General features: G+C 32.7%; 1 protein-coding gene and 1 non-coding gene across 2 annotated transcripts in view; one reads left to right on the top strand and one right to left on the bottom strand.

The window, feature by feature from the left end:
- The window catches only part of Smp_149630 (putative nucleolar protein c7b), a gene marked incomplete at both ends in the record, with an annotated part of 41,193 nt that extends 17,734 nt beyond the window's left edge, over positions 1 to 23,459 (bottom strand). Inside the window, 7 exons of the mRNA XM_018795145.1 lie at positions 1,198 to 1,864; positions 4,302 to 4,428; positions 9,081 to 9,340; positions 13,074 to 13,243; positions 15,173 to 15,250; positions 21,547 to 21,746; positions 23,408 to 23,459. Coding sequence (XP_018649487.1) covers positions 1,198 to 1,864; positions 4,302 to 4,428; positions 9,081 to 9,340; positions 13,074 to 13,243; positions 15,173 to 15,250; positions 21,547 to 21,746; positions 23,408 to 23,459 — 1,554 coding nt within the window. The remainder of the gene's footprint in view (positions 1 to 1,197; positions 1,865 to 4,301; positions 4,429 to 9,080; positions 9,341 to 13,073; positions 13,244 to 15,172; positions 15,251 to 21,546; positions 21,747 to 23,407) is intronic.
- Smp_sma.U6-8.1.1 lies at positions 8,383 to 8,488 on the top strand. Its single transcript, XR_001974646.1, has one exon. It is a non-coding gene (small nuclear RNA).

Raw genomic sequence — 23,459 nt, 5'->3', positions numbered from 1 at the left:
AGAATACCAAACTAAACAGTAAAAACAAATAGCTTTTTTTGAAAAGCGTAAAAAGCAAAAATCATAATTTTCAGAATTAAGTTAGTAACCCACCAGAAATTATTGTGTTAAAAAAGAAAAAGATGATTTATTCAAAATGAATTGTGAATGAATGAAATATATAACTGAAAACAAGAAGGAATATATATACATATGCTTCAACACTCCATGTGTTTTATTATAATATCTTATCTTACCAATTTATTGATATTATTCAGAAGGGTACGAAATGGTGATGTTAACCACTAAATAAGGAATTAGTTAATTTAAAAAGTTATATAAAAATGATTTCTATTGAAATGTATACGAATCATATTACGATAAAAGTAAATTACTTGAGTAAATGTATGGTTGTCAATCAGTCAGTCAGTTACAACGTAGAACTTTGTACGTACATACATCAGTTCGAGTTGTCATACCATATTAGCACAGAGATGCAGTTGTCCATTCAAATCCCATATCGGTAGAAGTAGTAAGAGTATAAGCAGTAAACTGAAAGATTAGGGTTTGAAGACGTTATTTAAGGAGTGTAATACAGTGAAATAAATTTGGAAAGAGAAAAAGGATAGTAACATGAAGAATTCAGAAGATTAGAATTTGGCAGAACACAAAGAGTGGATGCACCTGCGCCATTGCATTGTATGGTTGAATGAAGTGTTGTATTGGTAAAGCTAATGATAGATGGTTTATTATGTGAAATAATGAATGATTGGATAAAATTATCATGTTTAATTGTAAGTGTAGTCAAATTCTTAATTCGAGATGTTGTGTAACGATCCAGTTGAAAATGTAGATTATGGGAATTTGACTTGATATTCTCTAGGTAGCTTACTAGTTGTGAAATCTCAAGCTCCTACGTTCGAAACCTTGGGGAATCGTGGATACACGCTGCTGCGAAGCCTTACACCATATCCAAGTAACTGTTAATTGTTTTCATGTTTTTAGTAGTTCCTTCTCTGTTACTGACCTTTGACGAAAAACAGATTCCAGACAATCGAATGTTTTCATGATGAAAGTGAGAATACTTATAACTCAGTATGGATATTAGATATTTAGTTAGTGATAGAAATATTAACTGAAAAAGAACTGTTAGTTTTCATCTAAGATATCATGAAATAAAAGTAATTAAAATTCACTTTTAGAAACTAAAGAACTTACTTCCCAGTTAATAGTTTCCCGTTTTAATAGTTGCAATGCAGCTTTTTCTTCTTCCATAGAAGGTACACTATCATGTTTTTCTACTGTTTTGCTAATATCTGTTGTATTTCTAAAGGAAGAACTATCTGTTGAGTGTTCTATATTCTGTAATTCTTTCAATTTATTTGATTGACTACTTTGCTGACAGTGCTCATTTTGATCACTTGATATTTTTGGTGCTTCTTTTAAAGTATTTGTGTACTTTTGTCGATTGTTCAAAATTAATAATGTGCGAGAATGATCATCTGAACTACCGATACGCGGTAGGACCCAATCGAATGTGTTTGGGACAATTACAAAATGACAATAATTATGATGTCGATGAGTATGTTTGTGATTATGATGACGATGGATTGTCTTCTCAAATTTACTAACATCATCATTGTTATCATCATCTAAACAGAAATGTTCACTTGAAACTGGACTGACAATAGATGATTTGAAAAAATTTAAATTTCCTAATGATTTTGAATGAAGTTTGCTAATGATTGTGTTGGCTTTATTCGTATCTTTGATTTCATTACTTTTAATCGATAATTGACTGACCTCCATATCTGTGCACTGTTTAACATCATCCTCGTATCCATGAAATTGACAAGTTAGAAGGAAGTCAAATAAAATTTTCGATCTGTTTTAAACATAATTTTAGGGGAAAAAAACGAAAGGAAGGGGGGTTCACAACACAATTGTTAATGAAAAAGTGTCCAAATAATAACAATCTATACTGGTTACTAAACAGTTTCTGACTTATCAGTCAATCAAGCTGATAAATAGTCAAGAGTAAATGTTACTGTTCAGTTGTTTTACAGTAGATGATGATAACAACTCATCTAAAAGTTGCTATGTATCATTTTGGTATACCTACTTAATCAGTCTCCGATTTGGTGAGACAAATATTTTTCTGGAATATAAATAACTACTCAATAGATTATATATAGAATATAACTCTATGGTTTAATACCTTTGTGAATCTAAATAAAAGAGAATGCTGTAAATAATTTAACGAGTGATATAAATCAACTTGTTATGAGTTCTAAAGTACTTCAAATAGGAAAGTATTTGAGAAATTATGAAACAATAACATTTTCTATGTTTGAATTCACTTAGTATTGTTTGTTTGAATTTTCTCATTGATGCTTAGGACTGCAACTGGTCAGTCTCTTATTGGCATATGTGCGTACCGTGCGTTTTGCCTCGATATAGCCTAATTTCACAAGCACTATAAGCAAAGATGGATAGTGGATGGCAGTGGAATTCAGGACACGCGTTTCGTCCTATTTGGGACTCGTCAGCCGGATGTACCTGCATCTCAGAGTTCATGTTCATTGTGGGACTTAAAACCCAGTACATTTGGCTGTCAGGACTAAGTAGCTGGCTGGATAACGCGATGGCGTTTAAAGCGAAAGGTACTGGGTTCGAGTCCAAGAGTGTACATCAACTCTGAGATGCAGGTACATTCAGCTGACGAGTCCCAGATAGGACGAAAGGCGCGTCCTAGATTCCACTGCTAGCCACTATCCATCTTTGCTTATTTTCTATGTTTGTTACATAATAAAAAATTTAATAAATTCATTTTCACATAGATTACTAAGTCATAACTGATCAATGATACAATAATAAAAAATAATTCAGACGGTATTCGTGTATATTTCAGTTAACAACAATGAGTATCCACTACTAACTTAATCATTTGTTTTTCATTATCACATATACAGAAGAATGAATTCACATATGAAATTAATGTTTTACATGATGAAATAAATTAAGATATATATTTAAACTGATAGTAACCTACATGTAATATTTTTATATTAGAGCTATCAATGTAATACCCAGCATTCATTTCGTCCTATTGGTTAGATATAGAAACATTCTAATATTTATATTTACACTTCTAGTCAACTTAATATCTATAGCTTCGAACTCTAGTAGGTTATCAACCTGTAATAACTTAGTCCACATCGTCACTGAAGTATCCATCGTGTATGATATTTATTCTTCATAAAAGTTTTTTTTCATTTTTCATATTTAGGACTAGAATTTGACATACCTTTTCTTGGATGAAATTTCATTTAGCCAGGGAAGTCTTATTAACTGTCTTCTCTTGTAGCGGGGATGCTGTTTACGAAATTGAAGGAACGAAAAGCGAATGTTCAGAGCTTTAATTAGGCTGGTGGACACAGAGGATCAACCTAGAGGAGCTGGAAAATATTGATTTCAAACCAATGGTGCATATGGGATCCAGGATCCTGAGGGAACAAATAGTGTATGAAACTATTGTTGATCACCAACTACCATGGGAACGCATCTCCTTACGTTGCTCCACTGTCTTGTGGACTAGACTTCTAGGTAAAATGCCTGGAGTGCGGTCTACTAAGAAGACCACCTGCTTCTATTTGGGCGTCCGGGAGGTATCCCAGCTCTCACACAAATCTAATGATTTATATGGCACATATATATTTGGTGCCTTTTCGTACCAATGTATCCAGATAAGAGGATATAAATGAAATGCAGCATGAGACCTAGATTCACCTACTAGCTACAGCTTAAAAATATAATAAATTCTAAAATAGAAATTGGTCTAGAGTCATCTACACAGAATTAATAACGTACTAACGGAGACTAACAAAGATTTAGATCTGAATATCAACTAACCAGAAACACAACCTCTTACGAAGAGTTTGAATTATTTTCAGAATTGTTCAAAGTTTACTTAAGGATACTCACAACTAATTCAATAAAGTTAGAGATTCAGAATGGAATTACAATGAAGTAGCAACTCATTATAACTTATATTTGAATCGGTTTCATAATAATTTTATCATTCAAAATATCTAAGAAAACTTTCAAACAGTTTTTTTTTGGAATGGGGGTTTGTGAAGATTGTAATGATTTTAATGGTTGAATTCATAGGTCGATGTAAGTCAGACCACCATTGAAAACCTGGAAGCACTGGACGGCAGTTTCGTCCTAGTATCGGACTCTTAAGTATATTAGAAAACATTAACAAAAATATTCTTTCATTTCATTAAATAATGACATAATGTCAAGTAAATTACGATTACTTTTCATTTGGTATTAAAAACCAATATTCTTCTGATTGAACTGTAAACCAATATGGATGTCTTCTATGATTGTTATTTTCAACTGAATTAGTATATGCTAATATACATAAATAAAATGGATTATCATCTAAACAAAAGGAAAAAGAAACACAAATGAGACTAAAGAAATTGTCTTGCGTAAATATATATGCAAAGGAAATTTTACTAATATATTACTTATAACAATATGATCATCTGCAAACAGAATACAGGTAGTAGAGTGAATGACGACCAGGTCTTATTCGATTAATTTTCAACAGTCAGAACATTTTAGTTGAGGAATCATTAGTAATCAAGATATTTCAAACTGAGAAGCAAGAACTCATGTATCTTAAATAAATAAAAGCTAAAATGTTTAAATTCGTTAAATATTGTTTGTTCGAATCTTCCCATTGATGTTTAAGACCGGTGCTAGGTTCGAGTCCCGGAATGATAATCAACTCTGGAATATAGGTACATCCAGCTGACGAGTCCCAAATAGGACGAGACGAGATGAGCACGTCCTGGATTCCATTTCTAGCCAGCATCCATCTTTGCTTATAAGATGTTTGTGTTTTACTGGGTAAATAGTACCATAGAATCAAAATGAGTAGGAATCCAGTAATCGTTGTTTATAACTTCTGTTAGTTATGTCCATAACTAACCAATCAAATTGTTGCTTAAGCTCCCACCATGTCAATCTGGTCTAGTATGTCTGTAGACTATCTCTATTGCATGTGACTCGCCTATTGAAGGACTCATAATTTTTATTGATTTCGATAAGACACGCAATACTGATCGGTATGTTAGTGAGTTCCACCTAATGACTATAATTCCCTTAATTATTGTACTAATCGAATTGTTATTTTTATGTTTAGAAACAGACAAATTTTAAAGTCAAGTTGTCCTTGTTTTGACTATAGCTTTCACATAGGCTCTGGGGTCGCCGGTATCACGTTTACAGTTCTAGTAGTATATCTGTAGAACAAATTAAATATTACAACTTCATTTGAAAAGCGATTTGTTAATCAATGATCATACAGTGTTTCCGACTAGCATTCCGCTTAATTGATGCTAAAAATCTTGGTTTTTCCACTAAAAATATTACTGGTTTGGTTCTATGGCAGCAAAGTTATTAAAGTCAACTTATAACTTTAAAAATATAAAGTGTTTAAAGGATTCACCTGATATTTTGATGGATGTGGTACATTTTAATGTCGGTTTTAAATTTTAAAATGACTCAATCAGGTCTTTTGATCATATTAAGCAACTTCGAAAATCCGAAATATCAATAAACTTACTATTATTAAGCTGTCATTTATGTGTAAGGAGACATTATAACACATGAATAATGTAAGAAGCAATTTGATCAACCTCCTGAATATAGTTGATCAATTTGTTTTGATATCTTCGCTGCTTTTGTGGGTACTACAATATTTAATTTGACGAAGTTGAGTTAATGCTTTTGGTTGTGAAGGAGTCGTAAAACCAATAGCACATCTATTGATATACAAGGGACTCTGAATTTATTATTCCCCAATTCGTAATGTTTTTCATGAGAGCCTTATAATGAGGTTCATATAATTTAAGCGTTTACTCAAGAAATTTATTTATTGAAAATTGTGATCCACAGAGTCGATATTAGTTGATGAACTGACCATAAAGACTAATTCGAACACACACAGCATAGAGCCAATAAATTTTGTCCACAAGTCAGGTAGATAGATAGCATAGAAATTAATTCAAGTATTTATCAACTATAATAAGTGATGACTTAACTTGTTGAAGAGTCCTAACTAACATAAAACGTATGTTCAGGGTCACTCTGACAACTACTGGCGACTACTTAACTTTATTAAAATAAATCCATCAGGAAAATGATACACGTGTGTATTCGAGATTCAAGTTACAATCAATATTAGAAAGTAACACAAGAATTACGTAAAAAATTGAATTGTTCAAGCATAAAATGTGTTACACGCTTCGTTTATTCTGAATGAGATTAAAAACGTGTAAGTTGCTTATTGAAACTTCAATTTCAGTTTGCTAACTCCAGCTTTTACCCAGAGATTCATCATTCAAACAATAATTTAAGTTGACTCCAAGTTAATGATTTAGTAGAAAAAACTATCAACTGGAATAAACTAAAACAAGAAAAAATAGTATGAGAGTGTGTGATGAGTGTAGAATTCTCATAATTCACGTCACTAGATGATCTTATTTAGATAACCATTGAAATGGATAGCTATTTCGTCATCCTATGGAACTCGTAAGCAACATGCACCAACGACCTCACCTAGAATCGAACCAATGATCATTGTTCTTGCCTAACCACTAGACCACTGATTTACAAGTCCAACTTTTAGCAGTTCGTGAAATAGTGCAACTGTCTTACATTACAATCCACGTCGCACATTGTTGAGGAATCTTATACTAAGAAGAAATAGCTGTCCAATGCCTCTTCATTTACCACGGGGGTTTGGTTAAGATTAGCTTTTGATTTAAACTATGAAATGTACATTACCTGTAGTTCGTAAATTATTCATTTTTTTATAACCAATGGGAAACTGGGAATTATAGATTCAATAAACTGTCCATGTTATTTTTATAATTTAAAATTAAAAAAGAAGCATTTTTAAAACTCGATGACGGTTAAAACTGATAATCAAAGAATTTCACTACTTACAAGTATTATATAACAAATAAAATAGGTTTCCACTTGTAGGCGAAAGTGATATTTCCCTTAGGGAATATCAGATACTCTTGTGTTTAATCATGTAACAAAATTTGAATTTTATGGCAAACACTTTAAAAAAATGTGAAGAATAAGTTTCAAAAGGAGTGAAGAATTTGTAGAATAAAATAAAGTTTAGTGTATAGTTAAATCTTAGTTTAAGTAATATAACCCCTGTTATTATGAAACAAAAAAAAGCTAAATCAAATCAAACATCACCGAGTATATAGAGATTTATACTAGGTACAACTTCAGATCACCATTTGTTTTGTTTCCGGTGGGAACTAGATCTTTTTATGAAATACATTTTCATAACATTGAATAGTAACGGATGAAAGTGAAATTCACTGAAACATTAAACAAGCGTAGATTTACTGCAAACAGAAAACATAGTAACAGTTTATTTGTCATAATTCTTTTCTGAAAGCCAACATTCATCAAACCACAGGATGATTGAGTGAATGTTTAAAGAATATGCCTTTGTAGAGGTTAATTCCTCTATACCTGACTCCAATGAATAATATCCCGTTGACTGAGTATTTACGCAGACCAATTCCCTAGTAGTATTGTAGTGAACAAAACACTGGTTGGGGACAATCGAATGTAATTAAGCAAAATTTACAGGCTATCTCACTAAATTCTGATAACCATACAGCAAACAGTTAATTTGCAAAATAACAATCAACTGTCTCAATCTACACTGTTCCTTCTGTAAATATCAATCCATCTTTTCTAACTTCATTGTTTGTGCATTTTCCTGCCAATTGCGCTTCATTTCAGTTCTTTCCTTATCGGTCTTCTGCCAAATATATTCTATGTCTAACCATCACCATAGACTACTTATATGGATATAAGTAGACCACACCACAGTATTATGAATTTCCTCGAGATTATTCATAAAGCCAGAAAACCGGTTGTAGGAATAGTATATTGTTAAGAGTTGGTAAAATCGACAAGCAACGCAGAAAGTGAGTGAGAGAGAGCGTAGAGAGTAAAGTGAAACAAACCAGAAAAGGCACGTGAGCCAACTCGATTTAATCAAGCGTGAATAGATATTTTTATATTCAAACAAAAATAAGCTACAGAAACATGATGAATAGCGTAAGTAATTACTACACATACGATCATATAAAAATATATCACGGTTATTAGGCGAATAAGTGACAGGTTAAAAACGTGACTTGAGAAGAATGAATAGATTGATTTGTCCAGAGGCTAGTATACCCTATATGAGCTTGACATAGTACTAGCCTCTACACCTTCACTTCATTTTGTTATTCACTGACGTTATCATTGAGTTTATATTACATAAATTGTTTATGTTTTTAAGTACTCGCTTCGGCGGTACATATATTAAAATTGGAACGATACAGAGAAGATTAGCGTGGCCCCTGCGCAAGGATGACACGCAAAATCGTGAAGCGTTCCATATTTTTGCCCCCAAATGCCCTGGTACGGCTGAGAGTACGGAGAGTACGCTCTCCCTCCCGAAATGCTCTCACATGTCCACGCGTATATAGCCTCTAACAGGGAAGTCCTACTCACTACCTTCTCGTAGTGGGGGTGTTATATACGAAATTGAGAGGACGAAAAGCGAATGTCCGGCGCTTTAACTGGGTTGGTGGACACGGAAAGTTCACCTAGAGGAGTTGGAAAATCCTGATTCCAAACCAATGGTGCACATGGGCTCCAGTATCTTGATAAAACAAATGGCGTATGAACCAAACGTTGGTCACCGGCTACCATGGGACTGTATCTTCTCACGATGCTCCACTACCTTGTGGATCAGACCTTTAGGTCAAAGGCTCCGGTTGTGGCCCCCTAAGAAAACCACCTGTTTCGGTTTGGCCACCTGGGCAGTATCAGATCCCTCACACAAATCAAATGAGATTTGTGCGGCGCATATGTATCAGGTGCCTCTTTGTACCAATATTTATGTGTTCAAATAAATAAATAAACTATTTAATCAGGATAAATGCAAATTTATAAATTTAAATCATTATCCATAATTCATAACAAATTCTTACCTAAATCGCATTTCTTCAAATTTGAAGCAGACGAACTATCAGTTGTAATCACATTTTCAATATCTTTTTGTCCAATATCATGTTTCTCACCTGAATTCATTTCATAGGTATTTCCTTTACTTTCTGTAGAATTTGACAACTTCTCCGTTGAACTATCATCGTTCTTTGTAATTATTACACAAGGTGTTTGTTCGGTAGAATTTATCAGTTCATTAACATCACATTCAATATTCATGTTGCTGGGACATGAAGTAGGTTGCCTAAGGTAAATATGAAAAATAATGACATATTTCATACAGAATAGAATATTTTAAAATTAAGCTCATAATCATTCAAAATTCATGTCTCATAGAAATTACAAACGGCAATCGTACAGGAACAGTTTTAAGACTGATATATTACATGCAATCAATAAAACATTTGACAGCGCCGAAAAGTATATATACATATATCGGACCGTCAGTCGTTAGGTTTTCTGTTCTTTAAAAACATGATAATATCGTTGAACAGTTGTTTTCTTTAGACTTGTGTTCTTATTTGAATACACTTTTTGAGTTGATCAAGTTATCACTAAACCAAATATGCCATATTATTTTTATTCTTGCCTATAGTAACTTCTTTTTCGATAGTTACTTATATGACGTAATAGACTCATGTTGCATTTTGGCTAGAAGAAATTGACAATTAATCTATAATGGAGAATGTTTATTACTTGACAAAATGAACCTTATAACAACCCTCTGATCTAATATTCACTCAGAATAACTAGCTAAGCATTTATTAATTCAGTGATAAATTGAAGTTTTTCTTTTGTTTTAATCGATTGTCGTTCTAAATGTTTTTGGCTGTGATATGAGTAACACTGAAACACGCGAATAACGATTATAAATCGACTTGAATCTTGTTGAGCGAATCGAATGTATTCCTATGATTGACTAGTATATTTTAACATAAAAATAGATCAACGACAAGGTGTATAATTACTCTGTTATTAGTCATTTCATTAAGGCATTTGTTAACATCTGTTATGATGGAACTTAATGGTACAATCCAATCCCCTATTTCTACTGAAATTGTTCATCCAGTCAATTTTTTTTAGTTGGTTCACGTTTTATTGAAGTTTTAGCTATAGGAAATTGATCAATATACTTATATTCGGTGTTATTTCATATCTAATCAGTTTAGAAACATTTATCTCTTTGTTAAAAGTAACTCCCTCAGCTCAAATTTTGCCAGATATGGGATCACTGATGCTTCCCAGGTATGTGAATGTTTCGCCATCAAGTGTGATCGGGTTGGTGTTCTCTTTGTTGCATTTGAGAATCTTGTTTTCTCCTTTGTGTATTTTGAGGCCTATTGATGCAGAGACTGCTGCTACATTTGCTGTCTTCGTCTGTATTTGTTCGTGTGTATGAGAGAGGAGGACGATTTTTAAAGGTCTGTATAAAAAACTGGTTTACGGAAATTACAAAAGGCATATTATGGATAATGATGAGATATCGAATCATATTGCAATAGTCTGAAATATAACTAGATAGAACTGTAATGTATCGCATAAGCACCAAGTAGTGATCGCCTTGGTTTTAAATTGTGTGTAAAAAGACTTTGTCGTCCCTTCGACAACATCATATTGCTACTATTATTATGTTATTATTTAACCCCTTTTCGGTGTTTTTTGATCTATAACCGTATTCATTCATACAAGATAGTGAACTACATTCAACAACACCTGAAAACCATATATAATTCACCAATTCATGTTCACTTGTCTACAGATATTAATGTTGTATTTTACATGAACGATGAATGACAATAACAGAGTAGAATGAATTCACAAAATCAGAATGTTTAAACCTCTCTTTCCAAACTTAATCAATTTACAATGAGTAGAACTAAGCTTATTGTACTTTATTAGTGCAGATGTATGGAATCGAAAAATTATATATCAGAACGGAATTATGTTGTACAAGTCTTATCAGGTGAAGTCAGTCTCTTACGAAACTAACCTCAGAGAATTATACATTTTTACCAAACCAATTGAATAGTTATATATATATATATAATTTATTTATTTATTTGAACACATAAATATTGGTACAAAGAGGCACCTGATACATATGCGCCGCACAAATCTCATTTGATTTGTGTGAGGGATCTGATACTGCCCAGGTGGCCAAACCGAAACAGGTGGTTTTCTTAGGGGGCCACAACCGGAGCCTTTGACCTAAAGGTCTGATCCACAAGGTAGTGGAGCATCGTGAGAAGATACAGTCCCATGGTAGCCGGTGACCAACGTTTGGTTCATACGCCATTTGTTTTATCAAGATACTGGAGCCCATGTGCACCATTGGTTTGGAATCAGGATTTTCCAACTCCTCTAGGTGAACTTTCCGTGTCCACCAACCCAGTTAAAGCGCCGGACATTCGCTTTTCGTCCTCTCAATTTCGTATATAACACCCCCACTACGAGAAGGTAGTGAGTAGGACTTCCCTGTTAGAGGCTATATACGCGTGGACATGTGAGAGCATTTCGGGAGGGAGAGCGTACTCTCCCCACTATCGGCCGTATCAGGGCATTTGGGGGCTAAATGGAATGTCGCTGCCAGGATATATATATATATATATATATATCCAGAATAGTCACAGTGGTTTAATAAAATTAAAACCCCTTTTATCTAAATCCAAAGCCTTCACAAAGCGAATTGCGTCAAATACATTTATACAAATTATCTTCTATGACAATAATTAAATTAATAAGACAACTTAATCATATTAAAAAACGGAATTGAAAAATGATATAAAAATGGAAAAAAAGCCTTAAGGCAACCAAAATTTTTGTATTTCTCTTTTGTTAATTTAGTTTCCATTTAAAAACCAAAGAAAAATTTTCAAGAAAAAAAAAAGGATCTTTCCACTTTTTTTTACTTGGCGCATTAGAATATTAATTAGTTATTGGGCATTGATCCATTTATATTGATCAATTAGCGTAATTAAGAAAAAAAAAACAGGTCGAAAAAGAGGAAGGATATAATCTAATTAATGAAATGCATTTGTTGGGTATGTACTTAGTAAATTGAAATATATTACTTATCACAAAGGAAGGACACTTTTAAATAGATGAATAAAATTATTTTTGAAAAAGAATAGTGTAGAGATGAATGAATAAAAATACCTTGTATAGTTTATTTATATCTATAAGAAATGACGAAAAAATTGAGGGAGGATTAACTGTATACATTTGTAGAGCTTTGGTGAAATAAATGTTCAAGAATTCATACAGTTATACATAATGAGGTGTGTCGCTCAATTTTGTGGATTAGTTGAAGTTAGACATTAACACAGTTGGATGCCGGCTCAAAGGTCCAGAGGTTAAGCGTTCGCGCGCGAGACTGTGGACGCGCAATGCTGAGTCCGACAATAGAACGAAATGGCCGTCCAGTGCTTGCAGGTTTTCCATGGTGATGTAGCTACAATTGAATCATGATCTCAATTATTAAAATTACTATAATATCTACAAAAACCCTTCTGATATTATTGTTGTATTTATCTGGACCTTATTTCTAATTCGATTTTATAAACCAAGTTTTAATGTGTTCACTGGTTTAAGTAACTTGGAAGTGGCTGAAATATGTTTGAACATAACGGTGGTTGTGGCAATGGGTATTGGAGACCTGAATTGAGGTGTTTTCTTCGTTGCTACTCGTCAGGGTGGTATAAATGGCAAGCAGATAGAGATATTGCTTCATGTATGCTATAAACCATGTGCAAAGCAAAATGTCTGTTGGGGCATAATAAATATCAGCAGTGCTACATCACAAATAACTGAAATTACGAAATACAATTAATGAATTTTATCAAATAATCATTGCAAATCTTAAAAGTACTGCCTGTTGGTGAGAAGGTTCAGAAAACTAATGAGGTAGATTTTAGTAATAACACAGGTTTTGAAAACAAACAGATAGTACATTTTCTTTCAGTACTGTGTAAACTTACGTTCCACGTTTTGTAAAATACATAACAGATGGATCCCTGTAAACTGCGATTGTACGAAATTGACTCAAGGGAATTTGTTTACAATGATTTTCCAGTGGGTATTGTTCTTCGTCGTATGGTTTAAACACAAACATATTTGTAGTTACCAAAATTATTCCAGGAACAGAACACTAGTACAGGATATAAGTAGAGAAATATGTAAAAAGAGAAATTAGTAAAAACATTGAGCAGAAGAAAAAATCACTTTAATCAATGAAGTTCCTGTAGTTTTACGTCTAGGAGCAAAATGATCTTAACCATTTTAAAGCAGAAGTTATGGAATGCAAGAAAGAAAATGGTTAGTTGGTCATTAAAAAAAATTAATCCGTATCATATTTTTGATAGTTTTTAGGTATTTACTATGATATTAAGATAAATGAACTCAGCTGTTGTGATAAATGGAAATTGGAAAAACATAATAAATGAATTTGATGTAAAATGTAGGGATTAGTATTCATGAATTGTCAAAAGAAACAATGCAGATGAAAGTAGAATCTAAAGTTTGTTGATATAATTCAGTTAGCAATACCTTACTAAAGTCATATCTGTTGAACAATGAGATAGTTGAGATTTAAAGACATTGTTAGTACAAATGGATTGTAGCTAGTAGTGGAATACGAAATGCGCGTTTCACCTTGTTTGGATATTGCTGGCTGGATGTATCTACATTCCATGCTGATCTACACACATTTATTAATACTGATTGAAAGTTGGATGATTTAAATACTAAGTAACGTCTAATCATAACTAAATAAAGTATATGAATGCCATAACAACGCAATATCATCAGCTATTTTTCACTAAATTAAGACTAAAGCTTATTAGCCTATTGGGAAATGAAAACAGACATAAACATGTGCTTAATAGGAGGCCGTTACACACTGACGTTTTAGCAAATAATTGGAGAGATGGAACAAAATACACAGCAGAAGCAGAGCTGGTAACACAATATCTTGAGAGATATCATATACGCACTAATTTAGAAGTGAAATATCAACCGAGATATACGTAAGCATGTTATATTTGTACAAAGAAACTACTTTGATGATTGGGCCAAGAGTATTCGTATTTATAACTTGAAATATGAATAATTTGAAAAGTTATATCAGTACAGATAAACTTCTTACTTATTTTTGATAAAGCCCTTAAATCATCACCTTTATTTCTCATTTTTTACCTCGTTGATAGCTCAATCATAGAATCTGATCCGAAAATTGACATTAGTCCATTTTATTTAAATAATTTATAAAACAACCATAGTAAAATCTTACTGAAAGCCTTCTAATGAAATAAGGATTCGGCAAAAAATCTTTAGAGAAATCAGAATTAATTATATAAATCTGATACTTACAAACATACGTCTATTTTATATTAGAAATCAGATAGGTTTAAAATCTTATTTGGTTGTGACTAGTGAAATCTGACGAGAAGAGTTCTGTAGGAATAAAATATAAGTGTGAATTCATTGGACCTAATCCATTTAGGATCCGATTCACATTAATGACTACTGCTACTACGACAAATTTATTTCGTTGAATGACATTAACGAAGTAATAATTGTATTATACAAATAAGTCTCCTTATCTGTATTACGGTATTTGTATACCGTCTAATGATTAAAAAAATATTCTCGATGGGGTCAGATATTTTTATTATAATCTAAGTTGATCAAATGTCTCAATATTCCACGGTATTAATATCATTCTACTTTGAATGAAATACTAGTGTAAGTAATAATAGAAGTATTAACACAGGTACTGGGTTCGAGCCCCAGAGTGAACATCAACTCTGAGATGCAGGTACATTCAGCTGACGAGTCCCAAAAAGGATGAAACGCGCGTCCTGGATTCCACTGCTAGCCACTATCCATCTTTGCTTATTAATACAAATATTTGAGTAGATAAGTTCAAATAGAGTATTCAGTAAACTAATTATCATATAATAATAACAATAATAAAAAAAATAATTGAATTGATTAACGACAGAAATCCGATTTGTTCTTGGCAAATACAGTTTTATTTTTCTACTATACACAAATCAATTATTCATTATTTACTTACTTGTAAGTCGACAACAAATTTACAGTCAAACTTTAGATATTGACATGCCATTGGATCATTTTCTTCATCTGCATAATCCTTTAGATAAGAATACAAGTGATCATGAAAATAGTGTTATATAAGTTAATAATTTAATCCAATTGATGTAATTTACAATGATTAAATTTTCTTTAATGAAATGTCAGTAATATTGAGTTAAGTCACCAAAGATCAAGTTTAATTATTAGAGAATAATTAGTAAATAAGCAAACATTGGATAGAACTAGAAGGGAAGGCTCAGGACAGAGTGAGGTGGAGAATGTCGGTCGGCGGCCTATGCTCCATTGGGAGTAGCAGGCGTAAGTAAGTAAGTAAGTAAGTAAGTAGACTACTAAAGTGTTTAAGACAATATCAATGGGAATATATCGTGAGATTAAAGGAAAGCGAAATTAATCAGCAGAAATATCATATTGTAAGTTAACTTCACCTAAACAACAACGTAAAACTGAGGAGAACTGGATAGCGAACTCTATGATCCAAAAGTAAATAAAGTGTACTAATTTAGACTGAAGCCTTTGAATTCAATCTTTTGCCATGTTATCACTGCTCACCGATGATGAGTGCTATATTACGAGAAACTGTTCCTAATTTTCGCTGATAGTCTAACCTGAAGTTAATCTGTGTTACAGGATTTCGTCAAATAGTAGGAATTCCACAAACCGTTGATTGTATCATAAAACTTGCTCAATGTCATCAGAGACAAGTAAGTACCAAGAATAGTTGTCTTTATGATAGAATTAAAAGGTAGCGGATATTATATTTTAAATCTTTTGAATAGTTGTAAAGTAACTCGCAAAAATTAAGGTCGAAAATACTGATCATATTACTGTAATTAATCTTGAATGAATATTATTTAAGTGTCTTAGAGATGAATATGACATAATTAATTAGCATATTTGACGTTTAAATACATTTTTCCCCTGTTTATCAATTCATGATGAAAACTATTTGAAACGAATCAAGTAATTTGATAGGATTAAACTGAATAACTTTCTTTTATAATTAGATCGGAGAGGGTTTTTGTCGAGAATTTAGTATTTTCATAGTTGAAATCATGAGTCAATTGAAGCTAGACCACCATCGAAAACCTGGAAGCACTGGACAGCCGTTTCGTCCTATTATGGGACTCCTCAGCAGTGCGCATCCACGATCCCGCACCCGCGAGATTCGAACCTGGGACCTACCAGTCTCGCGCCAGAGCCCTTAACCTCTAGACCAGTGAGCCGGCATCCAACGGTGTTAATGTCTAACTTCAACCAATTCACGAAGTTGAGCAACCGTTCACCAATTGTCTTCAGTGAGTTGATATCTCTACAACAGACTTGGTAGAACTCCACTGGTCACTGCTTCCCACTAGAACTCAAGGAAATATCTCTTGAAGTCAGTCACTAGTGAGCATATGATTATAGATCAGAGGGGGGTTTTGTGGAGAATTTAGTATTTTCATAATTAGGTTCAACTATAAAGATACACCCTGAAGCATATTAAGTAAAGTAAAAAAAATCGCTATATTAATTTTTATGTTATATATTATCATCCACTTAGATACAAAGTTTTCCCTGATTTTCATGACCTCAGATTTACCTTAATTATTGTTTTTCTCATTGAATAATATCGATTATGAGAAAAAACACGGAAATAAACAATAAACAAAAAGAGAAGCGTGATAAATTGAAAATAGTGACAAAGGTAAACAAATCAGAGAAAAACTGCCTAATTCGACAAAAGACTTAAACATGATAGATCAAAAGAAAAATGAAGAAAGATGTGAATATCTAAATTAATTATTCATCCTATTAATATTGGGAAAAAGGAATAATAATATTTCAAGGCATAAATATCAACGAAAAAGACAGAAAATACAGTCACGTCATTTGATATATTGGGTTGTTTATCATTATGAAATATATTATTATAAATGTCCATTGGTACAAAGGAGCACCAGATATATATGCGCCGCACAAATCTCATTTGGTTTATGTGAGGGCTGTGATACTGCTCAGGTGCCCAAACTGAAGCAGGTGGTTTTCTTAGGGGGCCACAACCGGAGCCTTTGACCTAAAGATTTGTTCCACAAGGCAGTGGAGCATCGTGAGGAGATGCAGTCCCATGGTAGCCGGTGACCAACGATTGATTAATACGCCATTTGTTCCCTCAGGATACTGGAGCCCATGTGCACCATTGATTTGGAATCAGGGTTTTCCAACTCTCTTAGGTGGACTTTCCGTGTTCACCAACCCGGTTAAAGCGCCGTACATTCGCTTTTCGTCCTCTCAACTTCGTATATAACACCTCCATCACGAGAAGGCAGTGAGTAGGACTTCCCTGGCAGCGGCTATATACGCGTGACCATGTGAGAGCATTTCGGGAGGGAGAGCGTACTCTCCCCACTCTCGGCCGTACCAGGGCATTTGGGGCGAATGTTTATTTAAGTAAGAATAGTTTAATAATCACCTTAAGATAAATGGTTTATATTGTGAAGATACAAATAATATCTAAAAGAGAGAAGTTATACAACCTATAGCAATTGAGATCGTATTGTAGCGAACACGATCACAAGTACGGACAACAAATTGTATTTGTTAAAATGTGAATACCATACATTCAAAAATTCATTTGCACAATGTCTATCAATTGTTTCACACTTTGTTGTCCCTTCATTTCTATACCCATCACTCTCTGTTTCCGTTCTTTTCTACTTGATCTTCTCAACCTTTCGACATCAAGCATTCCACAATCGACTTGTGATAAATACTACTTATGTCTGTAGACATCAGTAACACACACACACACACCACAGTGTCATCTAGCGAACTAATGAAAAGATTTAACTTGAAATCTATCATAATTTGTAATTCCACAGTATTTTAAACATAGGTTTTGTAAAACAAACTATTATTGAAGGAAAGATTATGTGAATGATGTTATAAATAACTTAGAGCAGTTACAATAGTAAATGTTTAAAGTATTATTTTCAAATCTAAGAATGTCAAAGTAAATATTACTTTGTGTACTTAATCACTTTATAAGATATGAAAGTGCCAATAAAGACTAATTCAACTATTTAGTTATTTAATCCAATGTAAAATAATAATAATATATTCACTGGCTGGATACTATCAGCAAAAGCGTTTTATGGGAGAGGACAAACCAGCTTCCAGATAAACAGGAAATTAGGTAAAGACTTTGGAAGTGGATCGGACATACATTAAGGAAATCACCAAACTGCATCAAGAGGCAAGCCCTAACTTGGAATCTGGAAGGAAAGCAGAAAAGAGGAAGGCCAAAGAACACATTACGCCGGGAGATTGAAGCATATATGAAAAGGATGAATAACAACTGAAAAGAACTGGAAACGACTTCCCAGGTTAGGGTTGAATGGAGAATACTAGTGGATGGACTATATTCTTCAATGAGCGGTAACAGACATAAGTAAGTAATAATAATAATATAGAACATCATTAACAGAAACAAAACACACTATTATGACGAAACGTTTTCATTTTATAAAACTTTATACAATGAATAGACCAAATTTAAAACGTAGTTCGTCAAATGTCTTAATCTTATACTAAAAAGCATGGGCAGATTACCCATTAGATGAAACTATAATGATTAGATAAATTCATTGAACAGATAAATACGACAGATCTTCAAGTAAAATATAAATAAAAATAAAATAAGATTACAAATACTTTTGTCTTAATTAAAAAAATATATAAAAACCAATTTAACTTACCATTACTTTAGCTAAGATATTTTTCATTATAATATTGAGTGCAATGGTTAATAGTTATGAAGTTGGAAAAGGAAGCATGTAATTAATTTCAGGCTTATTGGTAAGTTTTAAATTAAAGTGGTCATATAATAAACTCTAGACTACTGATAGGTCCTGGGTTCGAATCTGGTGAGGCGAAATTGTGGATGAGCACTGCTGAGGAGTTCAACAATAGAACGAACGGCCGTCCAGTGCTTCCAAGTTTTCTATGGTGGTCTAGCTTCAATTGACTCATGACCTCAACTATTAAAATTATCCACAAAACCCCCTTCTGATATTAATCAACATATGCTCACTAGTGAATGGCTTCAAGAGGTATTTCCTGGAGTTTTAGTGAGAAGCAGTGACCAGTGGAGTTCAACCAGGTTTTTTTTGAGATAGTAACTCGCTGAAGACAATGGTGGGTTTGTCGCTCAATTTCGTGGATTAGTTGAAGTTAGACATTAACACCGTTTGGTGCTGCCTCAGTGGTCTAGAAATTAAGTGCTCGAGCCCGAGACCGATAGGTCCTGGGTTCGAATCTCGTGGGGCGCACTGATGAGGAGTCCCACAATAAGACGAAACAGCCGTCCAGGGCTTCCAGGTTTTCCAAGATGGTCTAGCTTCAATTGACTCATGATCTCAACTACTGAAATTAATATAATAACCTCTTCTTTATACATTTCCTTTCCCTAGCGTGATAATATTAAACAAACATTATTATTTCTTGAAGGTTGTTTTTTTCAGTCTGGATATCTTATTTATTGTATACTAGTCAAATTATTCACTTAAGATAATAAGGTTTTTATATTTTATGGGATTTATGGTAAAAGACTCCTGTATATTCTATGAATATAATGCTTTAATTAAGGAAACTATACAATATGGATGAAATGACACGGAAAGTTTATATCACTTATTATCCAAGGAGTATATCCCTATAAAAAATCAAATAATTACAAAAGTAATCAAATTTCAAGTTAATGAAGGGTTTTTTTATGTACCTATTGAGTTCATCCAAAAATGTTCAAATGAACGATTCCTAATTATTGTCATATTTTTATGGAGAATTCCTACAGGTTCAATGAAATACATTTTTTAGAATACTATCTGAGAATTACATTAAAAAGCTTCTGACGTTTCGAAGTAATTCAAAATCAAAAGGAGAGTAATTTCAATCATTAGTAGTGACGATCGAACTGAATGTTTTCTTTGGACAGAGGCAAAAGAACCAGTGGTGATTAAATTAATTTTCGATTATGTTATATCCCCTGGTGAATTATGAATGGTAAATCTGAGGTCTATTTATGGACAAATGTAATATGCTTATTTCCTATTGTATAGTTGTTAAATAACTGACCTAATCGTATTCGTGTTCCTCTTATCATAACCTTTATTTTGACCTTTGAACTATTATTATTGATTACTTTCCCCCTATCCACAGCCACATTGGCCAATTGTTGTACAAATGTTATTTTTCTATTTTTTGGTATAATGTGGTCTGTTTGGTTAGTATATAAACCCAGTATGCTTGTGAATAATGATTCATATTGCCGAGGCTGTTATTTGTGTTCTGGACTTAACTGGCTGGGCTAGGCAGAAAACAGGGCCGATACGCACTCAAGACTGCTCGTACGATTTCAAGTATTATTTGCGTCTGATCAATAAATTCACTCCTCTCTAATTGCACGTTCATATATGTTACGAGTCCATACGTTATAACAGATTAGAACACTGATCAGAAAAAGTAGTTATATCACGTAGGTTTGCTCTGATGTGATCGTTTTCACTATATGTAGCTAAAAAAATACCCTTTCAATAATCCAAAGTGGTGATCAAAATGGTTAGATTTTTTATTAGCTTAAATAATTCGATAAAGTTAAGACGGTGAGTTACGAGACCGGGATTATTATCGGAATGCCTTACATTACGGATAAACCTATGCTAATGAACAAACTGAAATCATGTAACCCTAAACGCTTGTTTCCTTGTACTTTGAGACTTCACAGTGATGCGAACATGCAGCGTCACAAAATCGAATTTAGAAATCACAGACAGTTCGTTGCTACAACTCGTCTTAGACTACTTCTCACTGGATGTCAGTCTATGATGAAGGCTATCCTAGGATTCAACATTACTCACAATACTTTTGTGCTAGCCAATAAGAAAAATGTGTAAACAAGACCGCAAATATGCTGAACCTTACATACAAAACATATCCATATTCATTAAATCCAAACTTCTTAAAATAACTCAGACATAACAAATTCAGCTGTAACACTAAATGAAAAGGTTTGATCTTCATAGAGGACACAATAATTCTTGACGACATTTTATTTTAAGGAATGAGCAGATAGACCAGATCAGTTTATGCAGAATAGCTTTAAAATGTGAAAAACTTTACATACATTTTAAATACATCACTAAAACTCCATAAAGATATCACTGTCTTTGGATGCTTTCAGTCGATGGTCAAATGAATATTAAAATCAAACTGTTAGATAATAAACCACTAATAATATGAACATATATATATATATATATATATATATATATATATACAACTCATATGACATACTGTATATTCACTGTATGTAGAAGATTCATCAAAATCTTGGTCGTCAGTATCTGTTTCATTAACCGATGATGTTAATGAATCGACTGATTGTAGAAGTTTTGATTTACTCTCTCCTTCTGTAAGGCATACTTTAGGGTCGAGAGGATTTTTTGTTACTCCTTCAGTTGTCACCTGTACATCTTCAGCATTTAAATTATCGTCTATTTTTCAAAATTAAAGCATTGAATACATTTTATTAGTACACTATAAAATAAGAAACATTTTTAAAAAAAAATTCATGGAGGTAATTTATTAGGTAATAATTCTCTTTTTAAATTGACTGACATAGTTGGGAAGTAACTTTATAGTTTATTGATACATTAAAACAAACGATACATTTAAATCTTATTATTTTTAGTATTATCACTAATAATATATAGGCCTACTCATAGTTACCAGTTATAAATAGAATGAGGATTGAAACATGGAATAAATTGCATTGACATGAAAGGGATAAAATTAACAGAGTGCTAAACGCCTCAATAATAATAATAATAATAATAGAGTTGATGAAATAGAAGCAAAAAAGTTCCTGATATAAATAGTTTAGGAAGATGGGATTCATCAGTGGAATCAAATTTTACAAAATAACATTAAAGGTCAAACGACGGTATTATATAAACGCATCTACTGTTATGTAACTAAGTTTGGATCATGTTAATTAAGATCTGCTACTGTTTATAAGGATTTTTATGATGAATCACCACTTACAATGGTGTGTCTGTTAAAATACCTCACGAGATCGGCGTTGAAAACTTACTGAAGTGAACATGCTGAATAGTGAAGAATAAGATGATATAGAAAAACGTATAGAAGATAATGATTTTATAGTTGTATTCAAAGATCTTTCAACAATCTACTTGATTATATGCTAATTATTGATTTGGCATTATTTATGTTTTATACAAATGAAATCGATTGTTAAAACCAAATCATGAAGTCAGTTCACACCTTCAGGATCTAAGTAGTCAGTGGTTTTATAGTTCAGTCATATTACCATATTGTTATACTGATAGGAAATATTTTTAATTTCATGCACATAAAGTTACTTTCATTGATTTGAAGAGATGAAAATCGAAGATTTCAGTGAAATTGTAGTGAACAAGAACACGACTGGGGACAATCGAATATATTTAAGCACAAATTATAAACTATCTTACTAAGATCTGATAACCATACAGCAAACAGTTAATTTGCAAAATAACAATCAATTGTCTCAATCTTCACTTTGCCTTCTGTAAATATCAATCCATCTCTGATTTGATTGTTCATGCATTTCGCACCAATTGCGTTCCGTTCCCGTTCTTTCCTTCTTGATCTCCTACTGAAATACATTTTATGCCCGACCATCATTATATACTACTTATGTGGATATAAGTAGACCACACTACAAAATAACTTAAATTCATTTAATTTTATCAGGTAGTTATCAGCTGCTTATGGTTTGGAATATTTCAAAAATCAACATTGTTTATATAGCCATATAAATAAAATTGGTCGAGTGCTGAAATGTATCATCATGACAGAGCAAAAATTCTAAATAAAGTTAATAAGATGGGAAAAGTGTTATTTGTAAAAGAAGATTTCTGAACATCGAAAAACACTATAGAAGAAGATTAAACAACTAAAGATTATTCGCTTGCGTAATGAGATAATAGAACGGAGGTTCATGTTAAGTACTAATAATATGCGATAAAACAAGTTAGTCAAATAAAAAGAATTAATTAGAAGGAACTCATCAATGAGTTGGGCAGTTATGTTTCATCAGATTTCACATAGGTGTATATAGAATCATTTTAAAAAATACTAAACGATAGCTTACTATCGCTTTTTACATCAGATGCAACAGATTTATTGGATGATTCAGCGGTCAT

This window comes from Schistosoma mansoni, chromosome 1 (assembly GCF_000237925.1).
Source record: "Schistosoma mansoni strain Puerto Rico chromosome 1, complete genome".
NCBI lineage: Eukaryota > Metazoa > Platyhelminthes > Trematoda > Strigeidida > Schistosomatidae > Schistosoma > Schistosoma mansoni.
This window is presented reverse-complemented; position numbering and strand designations above follow the sequence as displayed.